The 19,464-nt window shown below is 50.4% G+C and overlaps 1 protein-coding gene across 1 annotated transcript in view; it reads left to right on the top strand.

The window, feature by feature from the left end:
* Positions 1–3,173: 3,173 nt before the first annotated feature.
* LOC115083146 (zinc finger protein 850-like) overlaps positions 3,174–19,464 on the top strand; it is a 151,756-nt gene continuing 135,465 nt past the window's right edge. Inside the window, 3 exon segments of the mRNA XM_029586954.1 lie at positions 3,174–3,394; positions 4,364–4,454; positions 6,140–6,502. Of these exon segments, the coding sequence (XP_029442814.1) occupies positions 6,206–6,502 (297 nt within the window). The 5' untranslated portion in view covers positions 3,174–3,394; positions 4,364–4,454; positions 6,140–6,205.

Genomic DNA, 19,464 nt, shown 5'->3' with positions numbered 1-19,464 from the left:
CCGTTGAAAGTAGATTGAGGCGTGTCAGCTGCATAGTTATCGCAAGTTTAGAATACCAGGCTCTCAATGTTGGTTGTGTCGCGGGATCAATCCAAACAGCTAATATCAACTGGCAGGCAAACAAGATAGCAGTACGTCCAAAACGTCCAGCAGTAGCAGTATGAGGGGTAATATTACTGCGCAACCCCGACAGCAAGAGCTTCCCTGATCTCAAGATATGGGAAGTAGTGCAACGAGCCACATGGGTCAATACGCCATCCCAGAATGACCGAAGGGTCGCGCACTGAAATAAGCGGTGTGCCAAGGTGCCAGATACAGTACCACATTTTACACATTGGGGTGAGGGTAACCTGCCCATTTGGTAACGGCAAACGTCATCACAGACAACGTGATGCAGGATCCAAAATTGCAGGTCCCGCAGGGTATGGTCTGGCACCGTGGCATTACTTTATTAAAATTCAAATCATTACTACACAAATATCGCCAAACCACCGACAAAACAAAAAAAGATTTCTATGCTTCCAGAATTCATCAATATCAATTCAACCCTCAAGCACTTTTCCAATATGTCAAAAGCCTTGTTACTGCTCCAACTCACAACAATCTAAACAACAATGATGATTCAAAATGTGAGGAACTAGCTACATTCTTTTATAACAAAATACATTCTATTTTAAAGAGATTTAATTCATCTCCTGCTCCTTTTCACACCAACCAAGCTACATCAGCCGCTCAAGATAAATTTGAAACAAAGCTATCTAATCTTGAGATTACTACTGGTATTGAAGTTGAGTCAATTCTAAAGAAAATGAAACCAGCTTTCCACCCCACAGACATCTTACCTACTAAGACTCTTCTTACAATACGTTCTACAATAGCAAAACCTATTGCAAAGATTCTTAACAAATCCATCACCACAGGCATAGTTCCTTCTATACTTAAACATGCTATCATTACCCCAATGATAAAAAAATCTAACCTAGATTCATCTGATCCAGCAAACTTTCGACCAGTATCAAACCTACCCTTCCTCTCAAAGATTATGGAAAGAGTCATCAACAAACAACTATCTGATTATTTAGATGATCATCAAATACTCTTCCCATCCCAATATGGGTTCAGAAAGTACCACAGCACGGAAACGCTTTTGATATCACTTTCTGAGGTGCTACTAAAAGCTTTAGATGCTGGCAAATCATACCTCATCGCCCTTCTTGATATATCAGCTGCTTTCGACACGGTAAACCACAACACCCTTATTACCCGTCTATCTGAAATAGGTATCTCGGGATCGGCTTTACTATGGTTTCAGTCATTCCTGAGCAATAGAACATACAGCGTTAGATGTGGACGAAGTGAATCCAAGCCAAGAAACCTCTCTCAAGGAGTCCCCCAAGGATCTTCTCTCTCCTCCACTTTGTTCAATGTTTACCTTACACCGCTATGCCGGTTACTCTCTAAATTGGGTCTTCAACACTTCATCTACGCAGATGATGTTCAAATACTCATACCTATAACCAGCACAATCACAAATGCACTGAGTACCTGGAAGGTAGCTTTATTAGAAATTAAAACAATCCTCACAGACAACCAATTGGCTATAAATACCAATAAAACTGAACTTATCATAATCTCACCTCCAAAAAATACAATTCTGATCAACTCTGATATTTCTCAAAACAACTCCTCTATTTCACAACAAGTACGCAGCCTTGGTATCATCATTGACAGCAATCTCACGTTTAAAAAATTCATCGCGGACACGGTAAAAAATGGTTTCTTTAAGCTATACACTCTTAAACGTATTAAATCTCTATTATACCAATATGATTTCCGCACAGTCTTACAAGCAACTATTTTGTCAAAAATTGATTACTGCAATGCTCTATTACTGGGTCTACCTAAAGCCACCATTCAACCTTTGCAAATGCTGCAAAATGCAGCTGCCCGCATTATCACTGACACAAGCCGCCATGATCACATCACTCCAGCTCTTCAGTCTTTGCACTGGCTACCCGTGGCTTACAGGATAATTTATAAATCTATGTCGCTGATACACAAAGCCATTCAAAACAGAGAAATGCTCTGGTTCACAGATCAACTGCAATTCAAAATGTCTTCCCGCCCAACGAGATTCCAGAATTTAGCCAAACTAAATATCCCAGCACCCAATCTGACTAAACTCTCTAGTACAAAAGAACGATCTTTCATCATTGCTGGATCAACAATATGGAACACCATGCCCTCTGAATTACGCCAGGAACTCTGTCACAAAAAATTTAAACAAAACCTTAAAACCTGGCTATTTAAAAAAGCCTACTATCAATGATCTGTATCCTCAACTACTCTTCCTATCCGCCACAATCTCTCATATATTGCTTATATTCTTTTAATACATAGTTATATACTGTATTGTATTTGTTCAGTTACCATGTTAAATTGTAAAGCGCAATGCTGTATTACTGTTTGAATGTAAACCGAGGTGATGTTATTTACGTACCCCGGTATAGAAAAATCTATAAATAAATAAATAATAAATAAATTACTCTAAACAATAACAATGACAAGTACATGTCTTACAATGAACAGGTCGATAGAACTTGGATACAGATATATGGGGTTAACAACATAAGGTAAATGAAACGGAGCCTAATGTAGGCTAGAAAAACAGGTGAAGGGTATGGGCTGGGTTTTGATTTTAGACTGCCAAGGATTCGTAGTTGACATGATTGAGCACACAAGTCCCGCCCAACAAGCCCAAAAAAACGTGACTGGCAGAAAAAATAGCCCAATTAAAAGCAACCCGCGAATCGGAAAAAAAAACCCGTGAATGACTACAAAAAGAAGCCCAATCTCGCGGTAAATAAGCGAGGTTGGCAACACTGCTGCACAGTCCCTCCAGCAGTCGCAGAATGATGACTCATCGGCAGCAGCAGCTTCACCAGCAGTCGCAGATTCATGACTCATCGGCAGCAGCAGCTCCACCACCAGCAGTCGCAGATTGATGACTCATCGGCAGCAGAGTGATGATTCTTAAGCGACTGCAATAAAGCTCAGCCTCGGAGAAGGTTTGCCACCTCACTTATTTCCCGCGTGATTGGGCTTTTTTTCTAGTCATTCGCGGGTGACTTGTAATTGGGCGTTTTTTCCTGCCAATCATGTTTTTGTTTGGGCTTGGTGGGCGGGACCTGTGCTCTGATGTTGCAGTGATTGGCTGCTGCTGCCGGTGAGGCCTGTCCATAGCAGGCGCACCCTAACCTATTGCAGCATTAAGCTAACCAGAGCCAGCAATCCCAGGAGCGCGTGGGCAGACCCGGCCTGGCATTGCAGGAAGCAACAAGCGTCGTGGGTGACCAAGAAGCTTCTGTGCAGCTGCAGCCCTGAATGCTGAAAGGTGTGGAGCACTCAGCTGCCTACAACCAGGGATCAGGAGGGGAGGATGAGTGTGGGGGGATTGAGGACGTTTTTGTAGGGAGTGGGGAGGGGAAAATGAGTGTTTAGGGACCAGAGATGTGCTCAGAGGTGGGAATCTGTGTGTGGGGGTCCAGGGATGTGCTTGGAGGGGGTGGGAAGTGGGGAATCTGTGTGTGGGGGGCCAGAGATGTGATCGGAGGGGGGAATCGGTGGAGGGGGGAATCGGTGGGGTGGGGCAGAGATGTGATCGGAGGGGGGAATCGGTGGGGGGGGCCAGAGATGTGATCGGAGGGGGGAATCGGTGAGGGGGCGGAGATGTGATCGGTGGGGGGAATCTGGGTGGGGGGGCGGAGATGTGATCGGAGGGGGGAATCGGTGGGGGGGGGGCAGAGATGTGATCGGAGGGGGGAATCGGTGAGGGGGCGGAGATGTGATCGGTGGGGGGGGGGCGGAGATGTGATCGGAGGGGGGAATCGGTGGGGGGGGGGGGCGGAGATGTGATCGGAGGGGGGAATCGGTGGGGGGGGCGGAGATGTGAACGGAGGGGGGAATCGGTGGAGGGGGGAATCGGTGGGGGGGGCCAGAGATGTGATCGGAGGGGGGAATCGGTGAGGGGGCGGAGATGTGATCGGTGGGGGGGGGGCGGAGATGTGATTGGAGGGGGGAATCGGTGGGGGGGCGGAGATGTGATCGGAGGGGGGAATCGGTGGGGGGGGGGGGGCGGGGATGTGATCGCAGGGGGGAATCTGGGTGGGGGGGCGGAGATGTGATCGGAGGGGGGAATCGGTGGGGGGGGGGCGGAGATGTGATCGGAGGGGGGAATCTGTGTGTGGGGGGGCGAGAGATGTGCTCGGAGGGGGTTAATTGTGTATGGGGCTGGTGTTTTTTTAATTTGTCCTACACCACTTTAAATTTCATTTAATTTTTTTCTCATTTCTTCTCCCTGCAGCAGATCACCTTTGTAAGAAAGCCTGTCCATACCTGCTGTTTCTGCCATTGGCTGCTACGCTACTAAATGGATTTGATCTACTATAGCTAAAGTAAGGACCTAAAAGATCCTGCTAAGTGTGGGAAGAGGAATGTGAACTAAAAGCATGGATTCAGTCTGTTGTCAGCAATGAGAGTAAGGCTGTGTGCACATTTTGAAAGTGTGACATTCGTGCACATCATGCAGACCTTTTGCAACATGCAAACAGTTAAGCTTCCTTTGTCATCGGTGCGACTCACAAACATTGGGGTTTCAATTTCACGTGTTTTGGGCTTGTGTTTTTGGAACAAAGTGCTTGTTCTTTCATGAAAACCTGGCAACCCTAAGCGGTGTCTTTCCAACCCGTTCTTTTCTGCTGTCCCTGTGACGTTTTCTAGCAAGCAGCGGGACTGACTGTAAAGGGCTCCAGGTGGGGGCTCTGCACTGGGAGCGTGGAAAGGAAATCAAGGTGGTGATCAGGTCTTTAAGTCACAATCTATGGGGCCGATGCAATGCAATGAGCTCAGCCGAGCGCATTGTTTAACCTGCTGTGGGACGTGGGTTAAACAGGCACTAATCCACCCCCTAATGCAATAGGGGGATTAGTGCCTATTTAACGCATGTCGGACACGGAGTGAATGAGTTAGCGCTCATCACATGCAAATGTACTCATTCACTCCAAATGCAAAAAGATACATTGAAAAGAAGGAGGGAAAAGCAGAAAAAACTGCTTTTCTGTACTTCTTTTTTAAAGTAAATAAAATAACTCAGCAGACAGGCGAGTTATGAAGATGGGCACCGTCAGTTTTTATATCCGGCCGTCTGCCAGTAAACAGTCTGTGGCCGTTTTCATTACTGGCAGACAGGGCAGTGCAGCGGGTCGTCTTAGGAAGGAGGTGCTAAGGTCGCGCAAACAACTCTAGCACCTCCTTCCTAGCGTGATCCCCCTAATTTAAATATTGCATGGTCCCGTCCCCCCCTGCGTGCATTAAGAAAGCGGGCGCTGAAAAGTCAGCGCCTGCTTTCTGCGAAGATTTTTGCTTCGGCCCCTATGTTTGCAGCCATTCTTATGAGCTGCTCTGATTGCTGCCCTTAGGATTCACAATAATTTGACTTTCAGAAACTTGAGCATTAAAATGTTAGGATTTAGGGGTCAAAGCTTGAATGGGGGGAGGGAGTGCTAAGCACCGCCCCGTAAAGAGAGTAGAGGGGAGTTAGCCTGCAAGAGACTCCTCAAAGCTCACAATTTTACTTGCACACAGAAACCTGAGATTTACCTTTTGTGCTCTCTGTAACCTGTAATTTTACTTTACTATTGTTGTTTTATAATTTGTATTATGGTTTTTTTCAATTTGATATTCCCTTATCCTGTATTTGGTGAGGGTCTGTCTGTATATTCCATGTGGGACTGAGGGGAGGGATTCTGCTAGCATTTAGTGTTTGTGTAAGATTTGTATCAGTCCAACTTGTTTGGTTTTCCAGCAGGGAATAGATTTTTATTTATTTAAAAACATCTCTAATTCACATATTACAAAAAGTTCATTATTTAGCTGCTTTAGGGCAAGTTACCTCATTTCCAGTTTTGTTGTTTCACAGATAGGATGTTGCTGAGTGAGTTTTGGGAGTTAGCGCTGTTTAAATGTGATGGGTTTGATACAAAGGTGCTGAGTGTTTTCTGCAGGGTTTTCTGTTAATTCACAAAGTGCCTGGTGCAGGAGGGAATTAACTCTCCAGATTCTCTCTTTCTCTCGTCCTCAGCCCGACCTGTCTCTGATCCTGACTACATCGAATAGAAAGGGAAAGTCTAAATCTCGCCCGTCTCCCATGGATGGTTTTATGGGTTCTGGGACTTCAGTGGACCCCAGGAAGGGGGTTCTGCCTTCTCCAGAGCCAGATCCCTCCTCGGTGCAGCCTCTGGCAGAGCCCCCGGGATCAGAGGAGGGGGCAGGGCTGGCTCTGGATCCACTGCAGCCCAGGACTTTGGGCTCTCTGTGGATGGTTGTGGAGCGGCCGGAAGCAGCAATGAGCAGCAAGTTGGAAAGGATTGAAGGGGAAATCTCAGTGACCCAGGAGAAGAAAATCTCTGCTCATGCTAAGCGGCTGCTGCTACTGGAGAGCAAGGTGGGAAATTTACTCATTAATTCTCCTGTCTCCATTCAGGATAAAGTTTGTTCCCTGTACGTACCAGGATCAGTCCAGACTGCTGGGTTATGCCTCCCCTCCAGCAGATGGAGTCAGAGCGAAAATTGAAAAGCACCCCCTAGATATACTGGTGTGCCACCTGCAATCCCTCAGTATTTCCTCTGACTCCAGCAGATTGAGAGGCCTAACCTGCGGTCCTGTTCTGACTAGCTTTTCTTCTAAAACTTTCCAGGTGTCGTTTACTTACGCTTATGCTGGCTAGATCAACTGGTTTCTTTCTTTGTTTTATTTAATAGATAGATAGATATTATATATATATATTACTGTTTGTATGCGTTACTGGTTCTTCTGCTTGGCTGTTTGGTTCCGCGCAGCATAAAGGCAGGCGTTGAGGGCACTGCCCTCAGTGATTTTTCCCGGAGTTAGTGTGTCCCTATTTGGTCCTGGGGGAGAGCTTAGTGGTGGGCCGGTCACCCTCCCCCCCCCCATTAAGTGTATACCAGAGTTATTCTCTGAAGGGGGCTTTCCTTAGTGTCTGTAAAAAAATAAAAAAATTTGTTTCCAGGATAGCCGCTTGAGGGACACTTAAGTCCTGGTGGAGGCAGGCAGTGTTCTAACTTTACAGCCCCAGCCTGCCGCGCTTTTTACTGTCTGACCAGGGACTCCGGAGGGGGTGGCCGGTTTCACCCAGCGTTGTCAGCTCCTGTCTCTGTACTTACTTTTGGCGCGCTCCTCTCTGCCGGTCTCTTTATGGCACGATCTTCGGCCTGCGGAAGGGCAGGGGTGCGACTCTCCTGAGAGGGTCTCTGCTCCTGATGTCTTCCCGGGGGTGAGGGACCCTCTCGGGGGCCGAGCGCTGCCCGCAGCGGTTCTTCTGTGTCCTCTTCAGCGCGGTTGTCCGGAGCCTGATTGTCGGCCCCGCCTCCCATAGAAAGGGAGGCGGCGGCCATCTTGGACATGCGGCCGGCTCATGATTCAGCGTCGGAGGAGGAGGATTCTCCTCCTCCCTCACCGCCTGCTTAAAGCCCACACAGTGGCTCCGATTTGGAAGCCCCTCAAGCTCTCCCCCCCGGCCCAGCCCGCGGGGGGCACATTTAAATGGCCAGTACCTTTTTCATCAAAATTTGTGCTATTGATGCACAAGGCATTTTTAGAGGCAGAGGCAGGTTGGGAGCCAGACAATCCCCCCCCTCCTACAAAGTGTCCAAAGGTGGCTCCGGCTCAGGAGAAAGCCAGGGCTGGTGGCCCGCGTTCACTGGGGGGTGAAGGTGGTCCGGAGGCCCCGGATCTCACCCAGGATTTGCCGGATGGCGCAGGGGCGGATGTCACGGACGGTCAGGGGTCTGTCGACGGGGATTGTTCTGTCCCCATTAAATGGGTACATATTTGTGTTTATGTAGTGCAGCTCACCTGTGTTTGCCACAGCCCCTTCCTTCCTAGTAATGTGACACCTTATGTAACCCAGCTCAGAAGTCTGAGAGCCCTGCTTTAAAAAGGGAGTATGCCTTTAACAAATGCCCCCTCCCTTCAGGTTCCCTCCTGAGTCAATGGGTCCAGGGCTTTCTGCTATTGGTTCACGCCCTTAGCTCAGCCTGAGGAGAATTTCTCCGTACTCGCTTCTGTTACGGTGGTTTAGTTTCAGCCAAGCCAGCAGCAGACATACATGCCTGTAACCGGTATCCAAGAACTGCTTTTTACGTTCTGCCCACTGCTTCATCAGAAGACTAATCAGCCTCAACCCCACGTTCTCTTTCCCTGCGTCCCTCGAATCTACACCTTCCTTCTCCAGCTGCAAGGATCTCTGTCTGTGTCACAGAAGTTTGAAGCATCTCTTGTAAGTAGTTATGAATTAGCTTTACAATAAAGATTTTCAAACATAAGGATCTTTGTGTGAGGACTGATTAGGTGGAACGTTGGCTGCTTTGAATGAGGGAACTTAGAAGTTTCTGTGAAACAAAACAGTAACAAAGCTGTACAGAGAAAGGCTGTGCAGTTCACTACTGTACAGGGATGAGCCCCTGGTTTTGCACCTGTTTGGTAAAGATGAGCTCAACTTTTTGATCCTTCATGTTTTTAAGGAGTTGGAAATCCCGGCGCCGCATCAGGAGGCGGATACTTCCACAGGGGATGTAGCAATGGCGGGTCTGAGGGCCCCTCCACAAACCTTTCCTTTACATCCCAAGGTGTTGCAGATCGTCTCTAAGGAATGGGACATTCCGGAAGCCTCCTTGCGGGTTAGCAGGGCTATGAATAAGTTATATCCCCTGCCATCGGAGTCCTTGGAGATCCTCAAGGTCCCTTCAGTGGATTCGGCGGTCACAGCCATGGTTAAGCATACTACCATTCCCGTCACGGGAGTGGTAGCGTTGAAGGATCTCCAGGACCGGAAGTTGGAGATCTTATTGAAGCGCATCTTTGAGGTTGCGGCATTGGGGGTCCGGGCAGCGGCTTGTAGCAGTTTGGTGCAGAGGGCCACTCTCCGCTGGATTTAACAATTACTTACAACACAGGAGCTCCCGCCGGACGAAGCGGAACAGGCCAACTGCGTGGAAGCGGCGGTCGCCTACACTGCGGATGCCTTGTATGATTTGCTAACGGACCTCGGCTCGCACTGTCCATCGGCGGTTGCAGCTAGGCGTCTGCTTGGCTCCGTCGATGGTCGGCGGATGCCTCTTCCAAGTCGCGTTTAGGCTCCTTTCCATTTAAGGGGAAGTTGTTGTTTGAAGAGTTGGATCAACTCATCAAAGACTTGGGAGACAACAAGGTGTATAAGTTGCCGGAGGACAAGCCCCGTCAGTTTCGTTCCTTCGGAAATTCCCGGACTCTGTTTCGGGGGCAGCGCCGGTTTCATATGGGGAGGGGTGGTTCCTTTCCCCAAAAACAGCAGGGGTCCAGGTCTCAATCTTGGACTCCTTCCTTTCGGGGCAGGCGGCCTCAGCGATTGGGATCCTCGCAGGAATTTTGCCGCCAGCAAACCTATGAAGGCGTGCAGGCACATTCCTCCTTTCCGCGCATCGGGGGGTCGGTTGTCCCTGTTTTGGGAGGAATGGGTCAAAATCACTTCAGACCAATGGGTTCTCGATGTCGTTCGTTATGGTTACGAGTTGGAGTTTGCTCTGCCTCTCCGGGGTCTTTTTATGATATCGCCTTGCGGTCCTCGGGAAAAACAACTGGTTATCGCCCAAACTGTGGACTGGTTGCGGACCCTGGGGGCGGTGCTGCCCATTCCACCGGCCGAGACCAGGACTGGCCGGTATTCCATTTACTTCGTGGTCCCAAAGAAGGAAGGCGCGTTCAGGCCAATTTTGGATTTGAAACGGGTAAACAAGGCTTTGCGCGTTCCTCGGTTTCGCATGGAGACACTATGGTCTGTTATTGCGGCCGTCCACAAGGGAGAATTTTTGGCTTCTTTGGATATAGCCGAGGCCTATCTTCACATCGGAATCCGGGAGCATCATCAGAGGTACCTGAGGTTCCAGGTGTTAGGGGACCACTTCCAATTTTGCGCCCTTCCGTTCGGGTTAGCCACGGCCCCGAGGGTGTTTACCAAGGTTCTCGTAGTAGTCGCGGCCTTTCCGCGCCGTCAAGGAATACTGGTACATCCCTACCTCGACGATTAGCTCATCCGGGCAAAGTCGGAGGACTTGTGCAAGCGGTCGGTCCAATTGGTAGTGAAACAACTTCAGTCGATAGGTTGGGTAGTCAACTTTGCAAAGAGCCAGCTGGTTCTGAGTCAGCATTTGGAGTTTTTGGGAGCCCGATTCGATACCTTGGTGGGCAAGGTTTTTCTGACTCACCAGAGAATGGAAAATCTGATGGTTCAAGTGCGGAACCTACTGGATCTCCCGTTACCTAAGGCCTGGGATTATTTACAAGTCATGGGCATATGGTTTCTACTCTGGAGATGGTGCCGTGGGCTTTTGCGCATATGCGGCCTTTGCAAAGGGCTCTTCTTTCTCGTTGGGACCCCAGGTCCGAGGATTACGGCGTGGAGTTGCCACTGATGGAGCCGGCACGGTCAAGCCTAGATTGGTGGTTGATCCCGGATCATCTCTTGCAGGGAGTTGACCTAGATCCTCCTCCGTGGGTTGTCATCACGACGGATGCCAGTCTATCAGGCTGGGGAGCGGTCTGTCAATCCAGAGCGGTGCAGGGGAAGTGGACTCCTCGCCAAGCCTCTTGGTCCATCAACCGTCTGGAGACCAGAACAGTACGTCTAGCCTTGCGCCACCTTCTCCCGATGGTACAAGGTAGGGCGGTACGAGTTCTGTCGGACAACGCGACCACGGTAGCATATATAAATCGCCAGGGCGGCACAAAAAGTCGGCCGGTGGCAGATGAGGTGTCATTATTAATGGCCTGGGCGGAGCGTCATCTATCCCGCATCGCGGCCACCCATATTGCAGGCGTAGACAACATTCAGGTGGATTATCTCAGTCGACAACACTTGGACCCTGGAGAGTGGGAGCTATCGGCCGAGGCGATGGGTCTCATCACCCTGCTTTGGGGGGGGTTTCGCATTTGGACTTGATGGCGACTCGGCTAAATGCAAAGGCGGCGCGTTTCTTCAGACGAAGGCGGGAGCACGGATCGGAAGGAGTAGATGCACTCGTGCTCCCATGGCCTCATCACATCCTCCTCTGTGTTTCCTCCGTGGCCCCTAGTGGGCAAGGTGTTAAGGCGCATAGAATCGCATCGCGGTCTGGTGATTCTCGTGGCTCCAGAGTGGCCAAGGCGGCCATGGTTCGCGGATCTCGTCAATCTCGCGGTGGACGGGCCCTTACGTCTAGGGCATCTTCCGAATCTCCTTAGACAGGGGCCGGTATTTTTCGATCTGGCGGATCGCTTTTGTCTGGCGGCTTGGCTTATGAGAGGAGGCAGTTGAGGAAGAAAGGATACACAGAAGCTGTCATTTCCACCCTTCTTCGGGTGCGTAGACCTTCGACTACGCTTACTTATGCTAGAGTATGGAAGGTGTTTGACTCGTGGTGCTGTGTCTCCAAAATATCGCCACGTCGGGCTTCTGTAGGTCATATCCTTAAGTTTTTACAGGATGGATTGAAGAAGGGTTTGGCCTACAGTTCTCTGAGAGTTCAGGTGGCGGCTCTGGGTTGTTTGAGGGGTAAGGTTGAAGGGTCCTCTCTAGCGTGTCACCCAGATGTTGCCCGATTTTTACGTGGCGTTAGGAACTTGCGTCCTCCTCTGAGGGTTCCTTGTCCTTCCTGGAATTTGAACTTAGTTCTCAGAGGCCTCAACGCGGCCCCCTTTGAACCTCTTAGGAGGACATCCTTAAAGGATTTAAGTCTCAAGGTGGTGTTTCTGGTGGCCATTGCGTCTGCCCGTCGTGTGTCGGAGCTACAGACTCTTTCGTGCAGAGAACCGTTCTTGCGTATTTCGGAGTCGGGCGTGTCTTTGCGTACAGTACCTTCCTTCTTACCTAAGATGGTATCGGCCTTTCATGTTAATCAGACGGAGTTGCCTTCTTTCTCGGCGACAGAGCTGCAGTCTTCTCAAGGTCGAGATTTGAGGCGTTTGGATGTCCGTTGAGTACTCCTGAGATATTTGGAGGTCACCAATGACTTTCGGAGGTCGGATCACCTGTTTGTTTTGTGGCAAGGACCCAAGAAGGGTCTGCAGGCATCAAAGGCAACTATTGCCCGATGGTTGAAGAGCGCTATCGCGTCCACATACAGTGGTTGCGGTAAGGCTGTTCCTGATGGGCTCAAGGCCCACTCCCTGCGTTCTCAGGCGACTTCGTGGGCTGAAAGTCAGCTGGTTTCTAGCCAGGAGATTTGCAGGGCGGCCACGTGGAAGTCTTTGCATACATTTGCTCGACGTTATCGGCTCGATGTTCGTGGGCTGTCAGATGACTCCTTTGGGAGCAGTGTAATTCGAGCGGGACTCTCTGGGTCCCACCCCATATAAGTCGGCTCGGGTACATCCCAGCAGTCTGGACTGATCCTGGTACGTTCAGGGAAAGGAAAATTTAGTTTCTTACCTGATAATTTTCGTTCCTGTAGTACCAAGGATCAGTCCAGACGCCCGCCCGAGAGTCTATTTCAGGAGAGTCCGCTCGACCCTTTATCAGTGCTAGGTGTTTCTTACTCAGCTTTTTGCGCTATCTGGTATCCTGTAAGTTGATACGGTAAGTGGTTACCCATTTCATTTTTCTGTTTGTTTTAGCTAGTTTGGAGAATGTTACTACTTGATCTTGTCAGTTGCCGTTTTGCTTGTTTGCACATTTAGCGGAAGGGTTGCTTTACATCCTTCTGCTTTGATATCGATTATACTGAGGGATTGCAGGTGGCACACCAGTATATCTAGGGGGTGCTTTTCAATTTTCTCTCTGACTCCATCTGCTGGAGGGGAGGCATAACCCAGCAGTCTGGACTGATCCTTGGTACTACAGGAACAAAAATTATCAGGTAAGAGACTAATTTTCCTTTAGAAGAAAAAGTAAGATTACCTAGCGTGTAGCAGATGGACTCAGGACCAATGAGTATAGTGTACTCCTGCTAGCAGTTGGAGACGGATCAGATTTCAATCTGACGTCAGCCCCTAGTACATATACCCCTGCAGGAAGTGCAGCTCTTAGGTATTTTTCCGTCTCCATAGCAGTTAGGGACTTCTGCACGCTCTCAGAGCGTTAGAACCAAATTTAAAGAAGAAAAACCAAAATTTAAAGAAGAAACCTACCTGAACACGAGCCCCGCTCTCCTGTGGTGATACCCTCGGGTCCCTCCCCCAGTTGAGATTCCCGAGGTGATTTCCATGGTCCCTCGGAGGTGAGCCTCGGTCCGGCAGCTGAATCGCGGCGAGGACCTAGCCCCCATTTCTCGTGCGTGGCTGAGAGGCAGTGGGTGCACCCTCGAGCGCGGAGGTGAAGGTATTTGCCCTCTCCCCCGCAGCCGGAGACCGCCCGCAATGAAGCTGGGAAGCGCCGAAGACAAGGCAAAGTAGAAATCTTCACTTGATTCCAGTCTCCGAGATCGAGGAGGAGCGCAGGTCACCGTTCCGAGGACCAGTGCCACGGGGTTGATTCGCCCTAGCAGGGCTAGGCCCCGGCTATTTCCAAGGGTCTGCCCACGTGGGGACCCTCCGTTGTGGTCACCATATTGGCCCGTGTGCTCGCCGTCGCCATCTTGGCCTCATTCGCTGCTCCGTTTGCCATTGTGGCCTGAGCGCACAAATCTACCTAGGCGCACAAAGCACATGTGTGGGTAGACTCGCACGCACATAACCCTTGTGCGCATAATCAGTGCGCACAAAGGTCGGGTGCACAGAATACGCGCGTCCCGCTAGCTGCTCGCATAACCACGGATAAGGCGCACATCCTACACGCGCCACCCAGGTGCACCGGAGCACATAAGATTTACGCACCGTCAGCCATGGTACCACTAGAAACAGGGATAAATGACCAAGGCCTCTGCCCAGCATGCCACATCAGAGCCGCACAAAGCGAGGAGGCCGACGCTCTGTGCTCCCAGTGTAAGGAGGCCCTAGGAGTTCCAGTTCAGGGCCAATCCCACCCAGGGCCGAGTACTAGCTTCTCAGGGGGTTCCCCGGACCTAGCAAATCCCAGTGGGACACCCCCACAGATGGGGACCCCCAGGGAACCAGCACCCCTCAGCTTTGACCCAGCGTCTATCTCATGGGTGGAGTTCTTCAAAGGGATTCATGCCTTCGTTCAGATGCAAACTGATCCTCTGGCTGATCAGCCGCATGCTCCACCGGACGACCTTTATGCTCCAGGCCCTTCAAAGACCTAGACGCATCAGAAGCCCCATTTATGGGGACTCGGACATATCTGAAGAGGAAGCCGAGCCCCTAGAAGAGGGGGAGCTCCCCCCTGGGGACAGAGCCCCACCGGACCTTGAGATGCTTTTTCACAAAGGACAAGCTCCCAGACCTGGTCACCCAATGCCTGACGGAGCTCGCCATCCCGGGCCCAGGTGCCTCAGAGGAACCCAGGCCGAATCCCCTGCTGGAAGGCCTTCGCCAGACCTCCCGCCATTTTCCTCTGTTACAATCTGCACAACAGCTAATTGACCTGGAATGGAATGCTCCGGAGTCCACATTCAAAGGGGGACGAGCTCTGGAGGCCATGTACCCCTTGGATCCGGCAACCAAAGATCTTCTGGCATGCCCAAGAGTTGATGCCATGGTCTGCGCATTCTCTAAGCGCACCACTATTCTAGTAGAGGGAGGAGCAGCGCTCAAGGATGCTCATGACCGGCGCCTGGAATCCATCCTCAAACAGTCATTTGACGTGGCCGCTATGTCTTTACAAATTACGGCCTGCTGCAACCGTGGTGACATGTGCCTGCTTTATCCCAGTCCAGGAACAACACCCCGGGAGAAGTCATGGAACAGCAGTTTCATTCCTTGCGGACGCTGCTTCCGACCTAGTACGCACAGCGGCCAGAGGGGTGTCATCGGCAATGGCGGCCAGGAGACAACTCTGGCTCCGAAGCTGGTTGGCTGACACATCTTCCGAAACTCGCCTCACAAGTATGCCCTTCAAAGGATCCCTCCTGTTCGGCAGCGAACAAGAAAAACTGGCGACAATAGGGAGTCTCCTCGTTGCCGCACCTGCCGGAGGACAAGACTAAGAAATACCAGCGATCCTTTCCCAGGTCCTCCAGGGGCAGGGGTGCTCAGCGCTTCAACCCCTACAGAAGCAACTATCAAGCGCCCCACCCTATGGGCAGGAACCAGTCCTTTCAGAACAACACAACAAAAGGGAACCAGCTCGGGTTCAGGCCCCAGTCGCACCCCACAATGAGATTCAGCCAATCTGTCCAAGGGAAGAAGCCATAGGGGGCAGACTTGCCCTATTCTACCGCAGATGGGTCGAGATAACTTTGGACAAGTGGGTCCTAGTCATCATTCGGGAGGGTTACTATCTGGATTTCCTGCGAACCCCCCCCCCCCCGGACAAGTTCGTGGAGTCCTCCCTGCCACAACCTTCTCAAGAGGGGCGGCAGTGGAAGCTACACTGTCCAGACTACTGGCCCTCGAGGCCATAATCCCGGTGCCTCCACAAGAATTAAATACTGGCCATTATTCCATCTATTTTATTGTCCCCAAGAAAGAGGCAACGTTCAGACCCATTCTGGACCTCAAGTCAGTCAACTGACACCTGAGGATTCTCCGATTCCGCATGGAAACTTTGCGGTCCATAATAAGAGCGATACAACTGTGAGAGTTTTTCACATCCCTGGATCTTTCGGAGGCCTACCTACACATCCCCATTCATCTGGAACATCAGCACTACCTACGCTTCAAAGTCCTGGACCAGCACTACCAGTACCGGGGCGCTTCCCTTCGGATTAGCCACAGCATCCCGGACGTTCACCAAAATAATAGTGGTGGTGGCAGCGACACTGAGAAAGGAAGGAGTCCTCATACATCCTTAACCTGGACGATTGGCTGATTAGGGCGAAGTCAACCAAGCAACCAACAGAGTCAAAACTCTACTGGAGAGCCTTGGATGGGTGGTCAACACGAACAAAAGTTTCCCCTACAGCCCTCACAGTCGTTGGAATACCTAGGAGTCCGATTCAACAACAAAGAAGACAAGGTCAGCTGACTCCCACAAGGAGATCAAAAACTGTGGAATCGCTTGCTGAGCGATCCTCGCCCCACAGCATGGGATTACCTGCAAAGTCCTCGGCCCTGATGGCATCCACACTGGAGGTCGTGCCATGGGCGCAAGCCCACATGAGACCCCTAGACCGCTCACTTTCTATCACGATGGAACCCACGGTCCCAGGAACTACTCCGTACGTCTTACCACTCCGGGCAGAGTCGGGTCCCAGCGACAGTGGTGGCTGCAGGCCAGCCACATGTCTCGAGGATCAAGACTGTCCTCCCCAACCTGGACCCTACTCACCACGGATGCCAGTCTACGGGGGTGGGGAGCACACTGCGAGCAGTTAACTGCCCAAGGGCAGTGGAACGCAGAAGAGGCAGGATGGAACATCAATCGCCTAGAAGTACGGGTAGTCCAGACTAGCCAGCCTGCGGTTCGCTCACAAGACTTCGAGACAAGGCGGTCAGAGTGTCAGACAACACCACAACAGTGGCCTATGTCAACCTGACAGGGGGGAACCAGAAGCCAACAGGTGTCCCTAGAAATATACCCACTGATGGCATGGGCGGAAGCAAATCTCCAGGAGATCTCCGCCGTCCACATCACCGGGAAAGACAACATCACGGCAGATTTCCTCAGCAGGGAAAGTCTAGATCCAGGAGAATGGAGGCTGTCGTCCGCAGCCTTCCAAATGATAGTAAACAGGTGGGGGACACCGGACATGGACCTTCTGGCAAGCAGTTCTAACGCCAAAGTACCCAGATACTTCAGCCACAGGCGGGAACCGCAGTCCCAGGGGATCGATGCCCTGGTACAGACCTGGCCACTAGGGACCATATTATACGCCTTCCCGCCGTGGCCCCTATTGGGTACAATCATTCACAAGATACAGCTACACAAGGGACTAGTTCTTCTGGTGGCCTTGGATTGGCCAAGAAGACCGTGATACGTAGACATGCGAAGACTACTGGCAGGGACCCCTGCCACTGCCTCCACACACAGACTTGCTACAAACAGGGCCCGATCCTCCACGAGGACCCAGCTCAATTCTCTCTTACGGTCTGGCCATTGAGAGGGCTCGCCTGAGAGAGAGCGGATACTTGGGGGCTGTAATCGACACCTTCCTCCGAGCATACAAGTTCTCCACCTCATTAACCTACATAAGGATTTGGAGAATATTTGAAGTCTGGTGCGAAGACCACGACATCAAGCCACGCTCAGTTAAGGTTCCCGTGATCCTGGAATTCTTACAGAAGGGACTGTCCTCAGCTCCATCAGGTACAGGTGGCTGCATTGTCATGCTACCAGCTCCAAGAGTGTGGGAGATAGCATAAGCGTCTCACCCAGACGTGGTCACCCTTCCAGAAAGGAGTCAAACACATAATGCCCACCACCAAAGTGGCCATAACCCTCTGTGGAATCTCAATCTCGTTCTGGATTTCCTAGCGGGAGCCACCTTCAGGCCCCTCCAAGGCCTGTCCTTCCGTCTGTTAACTATAAAGACTGTGTTTTTGCTGGCAGTTAGCTCAGCCCGCCGCATCTCGGAACTATAACCTCTGTCCTGCTGTGAGCCGTTCCTCAGGCTCACCCCGGGATCCATCCAGCTACACACGGTTTCCTTCGTTCCTCCCCAAAGTGGTCTCACACTTTGATCTTAACCAACCATCTTGCTTCCATCGGCAGATGACTTGAGGAATTCAGAAGAAGCCCGTAGTCTACACCACCTCAACATCTGTAAACTTCTTTTTTTTTTTCTTTTTTTTTTCATAGAAAATTTTTTTGAACAATAGATAACATCCATAATAAAGAACATAGTATGAGTAAGAAACAGTACGGATATCATAGAACATAATGCCTGGTCATTCATTAGTGGTCAGCAACAAATTATAACATTGCAATTATTGAAATAAAGCCAGACCACTCAAAATAAAGCGTAACAATACGTTACAGTTGCTAGCAGAAAAAAAAAATATAGCAGTATTCTACAAGCAATATCAGAACATAGTCCCGCAATCTGCAAATGATGTATTAGTATTGTTCAGGTTTTTGTTTTTTGGACCCTCCCCCCCCCTGGTAAACTCAAACAGCTCAAATATTAAGAGGTACATGAACTGAAAACAATCGGTCAATTAGTACATAGCGATTAAAGGGGCCGGGTGACTACACCTTTATCCTGTCATAATAGGTAAAACTAAAATGAGCAATAGAAGAAAAAAGACTACTGCTGGGTATTCACTTGGAGGTTACTTATGTCCCACGTTTCATGTCTTATCAGACTCCCAGAGAATATAAGGTTTCCACAATAATTCAAATTTAGATAGCCATTTATGGCGAATGGCTGTCAGTCGACTCAGGCTATATAACTTCCCCAGGTGTTGTGAAACCTTCATCACCTGCAAGGCTTGTGCCTCCTTCCACGCATACGCAATTGATGAACCAGTTGTGAAACCTGTTAAGCAGTTTTTGCCCCAAAGTATGGGCCTACCTCCAAGTCCTCGGTCTCATGGCATCTACCCTGGAAGTGGTCCCATGGGCAAGAGCTCACATGCAGCCCCTACATCGTTCCCTACTGTCACGATGGAACCCAGTGTCCCAGGACTAGTCCATGCGCCGCCAGCTCTCGGAGGAAGGACAGATCCAGCTCCGATGCTGGCTACAAGAAGACCATCTGAGCAAGGGATTAAGGCTATCCCCACCAACATGGATCGTGGTACTACCCCTAACTAATCAAGCTTGATATTTCACGTGGATGCAGCTCCATCACTGCTCTCTGCATTAATGGTGGGGGTGGAAGGAAACTAGAACCAAAGAGCTAAGAGAAACAGATAAGTATGAGAAAAAAATGTGTGAAGCTTGCTGGGCAGACTGGATGGGCCGTTTGGTCTTCTTCTGCCGTCATTTCTATGTTTCTATGGATGCGAGCCTATGAGGGTGAGGAGCCCACTGCCAGGAATTGACTGCCCAGGGGCAATGGGACAAGGAAGAGTTGGAATGGAAAATCAACCGACTGGAAGTCCGGGCAGTCAGACTAGTCAGAATACCACAGGAGGCTAGTACTTCTAGTGGCCCTGGACTAGCCAAGAAGGCTGTGGTACGCAGATATGCGAAGACTGCTGACAGGGAGCCCTCTACCTCCACACATGGATCTGCTCCAGGCCCGATCCTCCACGAAGTCCCAACTGTATTCTCTCTTAGGGTCTGGCCATCGAGAGGACTTGCCTGAAGAAGAGCAGATACTCCAGGGCTGTGATTGACACCCTTCTCCGAGCACGCAAGTTATCCACATCTCTAAGCTACATATGAATATGGAGAATATTCGAAGCCTGGTGTGAAGACCGCGACATCC

Source organism: Rhinatrema bivittatum, chromosome 2, assembly GCF_901001135.1.
Source record: "Rhinatrema bivittatum chromosome 2, aRhiBiv1.1, whole genome shotgun sequence".
NCBI lineage: Eukaryota > Metazoa > Chordata > Amphibia > Gymnophiona > Rhinatrematidae > Rhinatrema > Rhinatrema bivittatum.
Note: the sequence above shows the minus strand (reverse complement) of the source record. Positions and strands in the feature narration are given on the sequence as shown.